The sequence below is a fragment of the Chelonoidis abingdonii genome, chromosome 20 (genome assembly GCF_003597395.2).
Source record: "Chelonoidis abingdonii isolate Lonesome George chromosome 20, CheloAbing_2.0, whole genome shotgun sequence".
Taxonomy (NCBI): domain Eukaryota; kingdom Metazoa; phylum Chordata; order Testudines; family Testudinidae; genus Chelonoidis; species Chelonoidis abingdonii.
Genome location: NC_133788.1, coordinates 18144706 through 18156976, shown reverse-complemented (window position 1 = coordinate 18156976; position 12271 = coordinate 18144706). Strand labels below are relative to the sequence as shown.

At 43.5% G+C, this 12271-nt stretch overlaps 1 protein-coding gene across 1 annotated transcript in view; it reads right to left on the bottom strand.

The window, feature by feature from the left end:
- Positions 1 to 7014, bottom strand: part of PPM1D (protein phosphatase, Mg2+/Mn2+ dependent 1D) — a 40165-nt gene extending 33151 nt beyond the window's left edge. The window contains exon 1 of the mRNA XM_032779328.2: positions 6332 to 7014. Coding sequence (XP_032635219.1) covers positions 6332 to 6794 — 463 coding nt within the window. The 5' untranslated portion in view covers positions 6795 to 7014. The remainder of the gene's footprint in view (positions 1 to 6331) is intronic.
- Positions 7015 to 12271: the final 5257 nt, after the last annotated feature.

Genomic DNA, 12271 nt, shown 5'->3' with positions numbered 1-12271 from the left:
GAAACAGTAGCCAATCAGTTGTTTTAATTGTCATATTTGAATTCAGCACATCAAAATACATAATAAATACCACATTTTATCTCTGAAGCAGCCGACTTCTCAAAAATTATAGACCAGTGATATTTATTGAACACAAACTGCATTTGACCTGACAGGTGGATCCAAAAGGGCTTTGTCTAACAAGCATGACAACTGTGGATATATTTAATACACTCATAAAATGGTGAGATTGAGTCAGAACTCTGAAATCCTCATTTCCATTTAACCTGTGCATTTATTACACAACAACATACACTGGTAGGAAGTCATTAGCTGCAACAAACCCTTTTTTGCAATAAAGAAATGTATTAGACAATCAAATTAGCGTTTATGTAAAATGAAAAGCATTGAACCAAAATCCCACATTGGTAAACAAAACATACAGCAAGACCACATGATTTTAAGCTCTCACTAAGCCACACCTAGGTCCACTACATTAAGGGGCTTAAGCGAGTTAAGCCTTGATTTGTTTTAGTGGTGAATACTACATATAATCTAGAATAGGACTTTCTTCAGAGATTCAGACCATGCTATCTCAGACTACAAGAGAGTGTGTTTTAACTAGTAAACACAAATTATTAAAATCCTTTTTGTTCTGTGGGCAAGCAGTACATTCATTATCATTGGCCACACAAAAAAAAGATTTAAAAAAGCTGAAACAAATGTGGTGATAGGGTTTATCCATGACCATTAGCCCAAAATGGATCTGACATGCAGCAGTGACTTGTATATAGTCTGAAACAAAGAACTAAGGATTCTGTTAATACTACTTTCAAAGAACGCAGACCTGATCAGACATCAGTGGATGAGTCGAGACTCCAAATCAATTACTAAAAACCATGACTTTGGGGGAAGGAACTTACATGCCTCAAGTTTCTTCTCACTTCAAAAAATGAGGATATCTGCCTACTTTAGAAAAGTGCTGTCATGCTGAACACATGTAAAAGACTTCGGCTTTATTTTCACTGGGGTAGTGGAGTGTTGTTAACTCAAGTTAGCTAATGCAAGGTGAATCTCACTCATGCTTAGGTCATCAGGTTTAAGTTGGCTAACAGATCCCCTCTTCCCTTCATTGTTTTAAGGCCTTCAAAAAGCCCAGTGTTAAGAGTAGCAGTTTCAATTCAATTTCCTTGTTTTAACCACTAAAAAAAAAAATAAAAAAATCAGGCTTTTCATAAACCCTAATGCAGAATGGTTGTTTTTAAACACTAATAAAGTATTTTTTGTTTTTCTTACACTAAATAAAAGGTTCAGGAGTAGTCAGGTATGCACTTTTATTTCCAAAATAAGGACTCTTGGTACAAATTGTTTCAGTGTTAATTCCAAAGCAAGGGTCAAGCCAAGACTAGACAGACTCCCATTTTAATTACTAAGATATAAAGATGTACATTTCTTTTTCATCCTGCTAAATGTAAACTAAAGACATAACAGGTTGTTACAGGTGCATCTACAACCACAACACCAGATGGTCAGACAAATGATCCTAACTTTTTCTGTTTGTTTGTGGTTTGTTTTGTGTTTTTAAGTATGAAGCTGAATCCACAACTGACTACACAACTATTCTCATGTGGCCATTTCCCCAGTTAACTCTTGAGCTGCAGCTAGTTGCCTTGAAGGATACACTGCACTAAAACAGCTGTGTTAGATAACTGGTGATTCTCACAGTAATTTCAGATTTTCTGTAGTGTATAGAAGCCAGGTGCTGACACATAAACCTAACCACACCTGATCTGGCGATCTGGAACTGAGGCTTAAGTTCAGTATTTGTTTCAGTGGGATCACAGGTCTCAACAGGACTTCAGTAGCCTGCCACTGAGTATTATCTCAACCCAGCAACATGCATCTTTCAAGCTTTTTTTTCCCCCTTTCATTAAGCGTACACATGAAATGTAAGACCAAGTTTCCTTTTGACAAAACAAGTCCAGTGCACTGTGTTTATACCAGACTCCAATATTCCAGATAATCCAATATGGTGGACAAAAAGCTATTTTTCCTAAATCTGATGCACTGAGAGCACATGCCACTTTATCAGTTAAAAGGCATAATGCATTGTTTGTTCTGGACAGCATTAGGTTTTCTCCCTGTCCAAAACGCTGCAACAGCTTCCCAAGCCCCTGGTTCCAACTGCTGCTATCCCTCATTCAAAATACTGCCATGGCTCCCATATGTTCCTTGAGTCTCCCCTCCTCTTCCCTACCTGGCCACTGAGAAGGTGCCTTCGCTCAATTACGCTATCCTATGAAGTCTATATAATCTGTTTTAAAACCACACACAATGCATACCAGGGGTCTTAGTAATGTTCCTTTAAGATTGAGGGATTGTCAGTAGGATTCTTTATAAATAGGGGGTTTTCTGACAGTTATAGGACTATTGCAAGGCAAGATCAAGATGACCCAACTATAAAGGCAAAGTTGTACATCAAGTTGACAAATTATTGACCACTTTATTGTGCACTAAGTTGACAGTGATCAGAAGAGGAATACTGAGATGAGATAACAACACACAGTTGCATTCACCACTCAGAATTATACCCGCACTGCCTGTAAACAACATAATCTCTCCTACATGTTCAGCAACAGAGGAACAACGGGAAACTGCTGTTCCGTCCAAGTAATGTAATTCAACAATAGTTTTCTCGCTTCTGTGGATCTGTATCCCAACATTTAAATTTAAATCATATAATTATATTCTCAGTGTCAACGTCCGTCTATCACATAGCTGTAACTGTGCACTAACACCATCACCTGCCTGATAGTTATAGACACATATAGCTCTTCCCACACAGTATCTGTTTGTTTTAAAAGGAGTTAGATTTTGGGATGTCCTTAACAGCAGAAGACAAATGTGCTAACATGTACTAATACTTTTGGCACAGACAGCCCCCAAATTAGAAGTGGGTAAACTGGTTCACAGTGTTAAAAAATCTTCATCGGGCTTTTTATAGACAAGGCTACATACAATACTATACAGCAATGGGCCAGAGCAATTTAGGAACATTATTTTGAACCATTACGGTGACGAATTTTAAATGGGCAAGTTGAAAACTTGTTTGGAGACATGTTAAGACAGGTACCTACTCTTTCCACCTGTGAAAATCCTTCCGGGCTTGACAAACTAGAAATTTACTCATTACTACAAGTTAGTATTAAACAGGTGTCACACATACAAATACCCCACCCCAACTGACAAAACAGACACCACCTTGGAGTTTGTATTACAAAGGAGTGCAGCCAGCCCAGTGTGCACAATAGTGGGCAAAAGAGAAATGTTGAACAAGAACAACAGAACAAAGCCCGTCTCTTGAAGAAAGGACCTTGTGGTTATTCTGTTTTGTTTTTTAAACACATTCATTCAGACCAAAACAGGATCTCATTGTTTAAGATCTCCTCCAAAAGACTCAGACAGCAGACTACACGGAACTCAACCCACATACCTTGGAAAGCATGGAATCAGATAAGTCAACTCTGTCAGGAATGGAACAGCTGGTTCCAGGGAATGCAAGTGTTCTAAGCCTGCCATTAAACTACACATAAGCTAGTTGTAGTCACTGTGTAGCAAGATATTTAATAAAACAACAAGATGGGGAGTATTGTTTTCACACACCCCCAAGCCCTTCTTCCTTCCACACAAAATATCACTACAACCCTACATAAATTGTGGAACGGTGTTGGTTTGTTTTTTAAATGGGCAAAACAGTGTTAGAAAAACTAATAACGTTACTACAGTTGTGCAACTACATGGTAGAGTATTAAAAAATAAACTTTTGTTTCTGGTCTCCCCATGCTGGTTTTCTGACCCTCTTTCCTCATCGATCAACAAAGCATTTGCTACACACTGCCGCAGTTTTATAATCCAGTGTAATGCTCCTCTACCTCAGCTTTACTCTGCCCACAAAACAAAGACAGATCCCTCTTGCAGGACCCTGGTCGTAGGCTTGGAAATATCTGAGTCAATGGCTTATTGGCTGTAACCATGGACAGTCACTCAGGGTATGTGTACGCTACAAGCACTACAGCGGCAGCCACACTGCTACAGCGTAGTTGCTTCCTACATTGCTGGGAAAGGTTCTTCCCATCACTGTAGTTAATTCACCTCTCCAAGAGGCTAGATTGCTGGTATAATTCTTCCATCAACCTAGCTTTGTCTATATTGGAGTTAGGCTGACTTAACTATGGAGTATTTATCTGAATATTTTATTAAATGAAAACCTCTAGTTTTCTTGCACCTGCCGCAAAAGCTAGCAAGTTTGTGCTCCAGAAACCAGGGAGGACGGCCTACTGCAAAACTTAGAGAGGAGTTATAGAACTACCAGCAAAAGGCAGTGTTCTGTCTTTTGCTGTCCTTGAAAACAGTTTAGAACAGTTATACATCAGAAGCTCTGTTTGTTACTCACCAGTTGTTGCTCATAGCGCTTCCTACATCATGTCAATAGTTGTTTGTTTTTTTTTTTTTTTTTTTTTTTGGGGGGGGGGGGGGAGGGTTACACACGCTATGAAAACCACTCTTGGTTACCACACTTAGCAGGGAGACAACTAGAAAACAAGCTCATGATCTTTTTCCTCCATTCTCTCTCCCCATTGTTTTGATCCATATCACCACCCTGCTTCCCGTCATGCAAGCCCATAATCTGGGGGTTACCTGCCACTTCTCTCTTTTCCCCAATATCCAGGCTTTGATCAAGTTCTGCTACTTCTTCCTCTATAATAGTTCTAAAATCCACTCCTTCCTTTCTGCCCCAACAGCCACTTTTCCCCCACTCCAACTATGGCAACCTGTTTTTTTCAGGATCTTTCCAACACTTATCTTACCCCTGAAAACCCTGCTCTATCCAAAATGTTTTTGCAAAAGTCTCAACTGTTACTTCAACCGTGTCATTCCCTTTGAATCACTTCATTGGGTCCCTGCTGTGTAAGTGCATGGAAGCCTAATTTATCCTGGACTTCAAGGCCCAATATTCACAGTGCTCCTGCCAACAACTTTGACCTGGTCTCATTGTGTGTTCCCTCTCCCTGCCAGCCTTCATACCCCCTTTGTCTTCATGCTTTTCTTCCATGATGTCCCATATGCATAAAGCCTCCTCAGACTAATCAGTAAGCCACAATCCTCACCACATTTAAAATCCTCATGAAATTTACTTCTGCAGTCTCACCTATTAAAGGAAACATCACATGCATGATAACATCATCACCTAAATTTTTCCCTCTTCTCTTGCATAATTAGGACATTCACTTATGTCATGCTGTATTATTAGCTTGTACGGTCTTCAGGGTAGGGACTGTGCTCTTTGTTGTGGAACATACCAAGAATATTTCCGGATATTCAAATAGTACAACAACAAGTAACAAATAATAATCCCGGTTGCAGCAGGCATGTTTTGAATCCTTCCATCAGCAATTAATGGGCAGAACTGGAGAGGGAGCAATTGAGAAAAAACGTCAACCAGGTCCTTAGAAAGGGACCCATTTGGTCTCAGGGCATTCTAGGAAAGGAAAACCTGGAAGTGACCACATGCACAACTCCATAAAATAACAAGATCTAGAGAACAGATTTAGCAGGGGTTCCAACTTGCATTGTTAGCTCAGCTTCACAATCACCCTCTCCTCTTTTATCCAAAGCCTTTACCTAGTGCCTTTCTATCCATCACAATGTCTATCCATCACAGCATGGGGTCCTTTCCCTTCCCCATATCATCTTTACCAAATGTCTTGATTGAACCAGAAAACCATTTTCCCCCCAGAGACACATTTGCAGCCTCTCCACATGTAGACTGAAACAATTATAATGATAGAGTTAGTGTCCTGTTTCCAGCAACAACGGAGGGAAACTTTGCAAGCATGTAACTCACCAGTATGTTTAAAAAAAGGGGGGGGGGGATCGAAAGTGAAGGAAGAAAGAGATGGCTGAAACCGGGGTGTGTTTCCCATTCTCACTAATAGCGCATAGAGAAACTTGGTGGGGTCTTGTTCTCAGTGCAGGATAATACTGATCTGTTTCCAAATGGTGTGAGAATAGGACAGCACGGGGGGTAGACAGGTGCTGCCCTTTTACGCCGGGTCGAGGGTGTAAATTGGAGGGAACAGGGGGAAAGTAGCAGGCAGAGAAGTAAAAAGGCGACTGCTCTGCTCCTAAAAGGGGGGAGCGATCACTGCCCAGCCAATTCCCAAATGGGAGGGACAGGGGGGAAGCAGGAAGGGGGGAGGCTACCGCCCTGATAACGGTTCGGAGGGGCGGTGAAGATTAGGAGCAGAAGCTAGGGAGAAGTTGAACAGATCTGGCAGCGCCTGTAACTTACGCAGCTTTTTCCACATGGCCCAGTGGCAGGCAATAAAGCCTTTGCGCAGGGCCGCGCACACCTCGGTCGGCTCCGCGGAGCAGAATCCCTTCTGCTTCTTGATGAAACCCCAGAGATTCTCCCGAGCGAACTGGGCCGCCTCCCTGCCCCCGTGCCCGTCACACACGGCGAAGAAGGCCACGGATCGGCGGAGGCACTGGCTGGAGCCGGGGGACTGCTCTTCCTCTTCCGCCGCTTTCGGGCTAGCGCCTCTCCTCCGGCAGCTTGCGGACAGGGGGTCGTGCCTCCCCCTGGACTCGGCCGCCCGCTGGCTTCCAGGCACCGATCCGCCCTTGTAAGGGGGGCCCTCCTCCCCTTCGGCCGGCAGCTCCGGCTCCACCACGATCTGGGTCACATCCTCCATGTATTTCCTGCCTCCCTGGTCGGAGAACACGCTCACCCCCAGCGAGTACAGACCCTCCATGGGGGGACGCGGGAAAGGGCTGGAGCCGCTTCTCCGACGGTAGCAGGCCCCCAAAGAACCAGCGCGGGGTCTCCAGCCGAGCGGCTCTAGCGCGCTCCCCCGCCAGCAGCTCCAGCAGCGGCCGGTGACTATTGTTTATGTTCGAGGCGCTGTTTGGGCATGTCCGAGATACCGAACGCTGCGCTCATGTAACAATTCCCGATGGAACCTCCAGAACCTGAGAGTTCCGAGGCGCAGCGCCCCCTGCCACACGCCAGGGCTAACTGTACCTCCCGCGCCGCCCTTCGAAACAGCGCCCCCTGCGCCAGTCCGCGACTCGGGCCTTGCAACAATCCTCTGCAGTGCCCCCTGCAGTGAGCCGCGGGCAGCGAGGGGCTTTGGCCATTTATCCACCCTGCGTTAAAAGCTTCTGCTGGTCCCACGTCCACTTCAGAGGCTTCTCTATAGGGTGATCAGATAGCAAGTGTGAAAAATCAGGACAGAGGGTGGGGGGTAATAGGAGCCCATATAAAAATAAGCCCCAAATATTGGGACTGTCCCTATAAAATCAAGACATCTGGTCACCCACTGACCAGTTAACAAGTATGAAAAATCAGGGCGGGAATAGGCCCCTGTACAAGACAAAACCTCAAATATTGGGACTATCCCTATAAAATTGGGACATCTGATCACCCTAGTTCTCTATTAAGATTTAAATTTTAATTTAACTGAAGATTGCTATAGTACCATAAATGTACAGGCATTTTACAAGGAGGGAGTACAGCTTTATTCAATAGGATGCCAGCTACCAAGTCAAAGTCCTGAAACTTACTCCTTGCCATTGGCATCTTTAAAAATCTTTCACTCTAGTCCCTGATGGCTTTACCTCACCTCACTTTGAAGACTGACTCAGCCTTGCTATCACAGTAGTAGCTCCTACAGGGCCCATGGAATAGGGTCCTCAATGATAGACTGAACTGCTAGGGATGGATCCTTGGTTATATAACAGAACAAGATCTGTAAAAAGCAACAGAGTGTCCTGTGGCACCTTATAGACTAACAGACATATTGGAGCATAAGCTTTCGTGGGTGAATACCCGCTTCGTCGGATGTGGGTGTTCCACTTCGTCGGAAGCAGGGGTCCCCAATGCGGTGTCTGTGGGCACCATGGCATCTAAATGCACCCGCATACTTGCCAGTGGATGAGCATACACTGAAATGCCGCTGAGAAGCAGTGTCATCCAGAGGCTTCGCTGCCAAAATGCCACACTCCTGAGTACTGTAGCTATACTGACCTAACTTCTGTTGTAGACACAATTAGGTTGAAGGAAGAATGCTTCCGTCAAGCTAGCTCCAGCGCTTGGGGAGGTGGTGTTCCTACAACAATGGAAAAACCTCTTCCATCACTGTAGGTTGCATCTACACTACAGGGTTATGCTGGCATAGTTATGGCACTATAGCTATGCAGCTACATGGCCACATTGTACATAGTCATAACGTAGGGAGGGCTAGTTTCTACAAAGGGGTTTGCACCAGTTAAAGTACATTGGTTTAAAAATAGATTTAAATTAAACCAGTGCAACATTGGTGTTTAGACAAGGCCTAAGGTGTGCTCTGACATTTTGTGGTAAGGTAACCTGTAATACTATTGTTTTAGCAGCTCAAGCCTGGTTTACACTATGAAGTTTTCTGGTGAAACTTGCCTTCTGTCAGCATGCGTCCATCTTCAGTTCTGATAAAACCCTATACTTCTGCCAGTAAATGTAGACCCCAGCAGCATAAGTTCTCTACCAGCACTCTTCCACCAGTACAATGCCCGTGTGGACACTCCATGGGCTGTACTCCAATAAACAGCCCTCCAGCAACAATCCCACAATGCCACTGTCCCCACATTAGTAACCACCTCTGTGACATTTTTGAACTCCTCTACCAAGGGGTCACAGCAATCAGAAGCTACATACGTACACTTTTAAATCCCCAGCATATTTTGGAAATGCCTTTCTTCTTGCTATCCCATCTTTGCAAGCAAACAGGTATAGCTCCATGTAAAGCTAAAGCTAAAACTGCAGCTAAACCTTTTGCTTCTGCCTGTTCCAGGAAAGAAATCCTGGATTTCCTCAGTTAATGGGGGAAGGAGCAGTGCAAGCACAGCTGCAAAATTCCCACAAGAGTAAAATGTTGATTTGAACAGTGCCAAGGAGATGCAGAAGCTGGGGTACAGCAGGGATGAGTTCCAATGCTGAGCAAAGGAGAAGGAACTCCAACAGTCCTACCAAAAGAAGGGCAACAAAAAGGTCTGGTGTTGCTCCCTAGAGCTACTGCGACTACACAGAGCTAAATGACATACTGAGCGGGAACCCCACCACCAATCTGTGAGTGGCAGTGGATCTTCTGTGATTTCTGGATGACGGCACTCCAGAACTGTACAGATGAAGAGGAGGGAGGACATAGAAGATGCAGAGCCAAGAGAGAGCCAGGGGCTCTTCTAGTCCCAGCCAAACCCAACCCAACCCAAATGAACCCAGAGACTGAACCCACTGAAAAAGAAGACTCAGGAATGTGTAATTTAATGTTCCAAAGGTGTGAATGCTGGTATGTGTTGCCAGTCCTTTCCCCAATTCAAGGAGTATTTGACCTTGGTAAATAAATTCTCAGTCCTCTTTTCTTTGGTTAAATATTTTCCAAGCCTTCCACGTTATATATGATAAGTGGTATGCAATATATTCAACTCTAATTCAAGTGATTACATCTCTAGTGATAGGGAGAGAGAGAGGATATAAACATTTTGAGTTTGTATTGTTACTAATTTAAAAATAATGAGGGACTAGATGCCTTAGGGGTTTTGCAATGGGAGATGGAGCCTTTCACCTCTAGAAAACTGGTGTTCAAGTTAGCTAATTAGCAATTGGTGCTTTGACAACAGTGAAGTGCAAATGTTAAACCCAGCTAGGTTGATAGTGGCCAGAGGTTATTTATCCTCTAATTGTTGCTAGGTGGCCTAAGTGAAGTGAGTTGGAAGTCTCGGTAGAATTGCTAATGGGCAAGTATCTATGGGTGCATCTACAATGCAAATTAAGAAATAATTGTAGCATGGTAGGCACACCTACACTAGCTTTAATCTAGCTAACATGGATAACAATAGCCGTGAAGATGCAGCAACACAGACCCCATCATAAGTAGCAATTTGAGTATATACCCAGGGTCCCTGGCAGACTTGAAGTGAGGCAGCTAGCTCACACTGAAGCCTGTGCCACAGCATCTTCATTTCCATTGTTATCCACATTAGTTAGATCAGGGTTTCTCAAACAGGGGTCACCACTTGTATAGGGAAAGCCCCTGGCGGGCCAGGCCAGTGTGTTTACCTGCCCGTCCACATGTCCGGCCAATGGCGGCTCCTACTGGCCATGGATCGCTGCTCCGGGCCAATGGGGGCTGCTGGAAGCGGCTGCTTCTAGCAGATGCCATTGGCCCAGAGCAGCAATCCGCTTCCAGCAGCATTGGCCCACAGCAGCAATCCACAGCCAATGGGAGCCGCGATCGGCCGGACCTGTGGACAGGGCAGGTAAAGACACCGGCTTGGACCGCCAGGGGCTTTTCCTACACAAGCGGTGATCCCTGTTTGAGAAACCCTGAGCTAGATTAAACCTAGAGCACATATGCCTACTGGCTCCACAATTACATCTTAAACTGAAGTATAGGCATACCTTTAATCACAATTACCTCCACTAGGGTGACCAGATGTCCCGATTTTATAGGGGCAGTCCCGATATTTAGGGCTTTTTTTAATATGGGCTCCTATTACCTCCCACTCCCATCCCAATTTTTCACACTTGCTATCTGGTCGCCCTAACTTCCACAAATAGCATCCCTCCCTATTGTTAATCTTCCTCAGAGAAGCTAAGGACTGGAAAAGCCTGGAAACTGATCTCCACCTTGACACCCTTCCCTGTCAGGGTAGGGATGAAGTACAATTAGTATGGGGACGTTTGTACTACGTGTTCTTTGGACAAGATGTTTCCATCTCGATGCTGGCAGTTGGACACTGCACCAATCAACTGCAGTAATTCACTATTTTAAATAAACACAAAATACAAGGTCACATACAGCTTCCTGGTATCTAATTGCTTATATACAGATAGAGAAAATTTCACAAGAAATTTGAGAGTAAAATGATTGAACTGTTTTCATCTCACTGCTTAAAAATTATTCAGAAAGAGGTACAAGATGTCCAGGTGGCCAGACTACAGAAAGACAGCAGTTTAGATTCTCTTTTCTCCACTCTAGAACGTTCTATATGCCCGAAGATCAATGCATTCTTCTCTTACTATGCTGACATTCTTTCTCAACGTCAGCATAAAGAAGAAAACTTTTTCTGACAAGAGGAATGTTCACACAAATACTCTCCTTTTCTTTGTGTAATTTTTATGGGAACCAATGCATCAGACTGCTGGCCTACAGCTTAATTATTTCCTGTTAGAAGCTTACAATTTTAAACTGCCAACAAATTCCCCATAATAGTTTTAAAGGTTCCTGTAATGTCCACATCAAGAAGATAGAGCTCGTCCATATGTTAGGCATGTAAATGAAGTTCCTTCCCCCTTCAAAATAAGCAGACTATGTTACAAATGCAAGTAGAGTATTTTTACATTTTTCCTAGCAAGTGAATCCAATAGTTTAAATATCTCTTTTAACACAACTGCTGAAGTATGAACAAACATCTCAATCATACCAAAGCTTAAAGCCCTCATCTTGATTAAGAAGCTTCAGAGAAAACACAAATATGGGAGAATATTGTCTAAACATTTTGAGAAATCTCACTTTTCACTGGCATTTTAATGAAATACTTCAATTATACATGGGTATAATCTCATCTATGTCAATATGTCAACTGGCTTTATGCAAGTATCTTACCTTTAGAAAATGAATGTAAGGAACAACATTGTTTTGTCAGGAGATGGACTAGGTGAGGACTTTTCCATCTGTAATATCCAGGATTCTTTTTTCCCCTGTGAAACAGACAAAGCACTTATAGAGCACCTTTCACCAAAGAATCTCAAAATACCTTAAAAGTTTTTGTCTTTTTGACCCAAAGTAATCTAAGGACCATGATAGGTATTCTAATTACAGCATACTTCCTGAATGAGGGGAGTTAAAGAAGCCTCCCATTTCTTTCTGTGAAGTAGATATTAGATCTATTTTACAAGTCGAAGAAAGTGAGGCAGAATGGTTAAGTGATTTAGCTAAGGTCACAGAAATAGTCAGTGACAGAACTAAGAAAGAAGCTAAGAGTCCTGACTCCTAGCTTGCTGCTCTAACCATGAGACTCATGTCTAGCTTCATAATAGCTCTTTAGTATCCAGGGCTGCCCAGAGGATTCAGGGGGCCTGGGGCAAAGCAATTTTGGGAGCTCCTTCCATAAAAAAAAGTTGCAGTTCTATAGAATACTATGTCTTTGTGGGGGCCCCTGTGGTGCCTGGGGCAAATTGCCCCACTTGCCC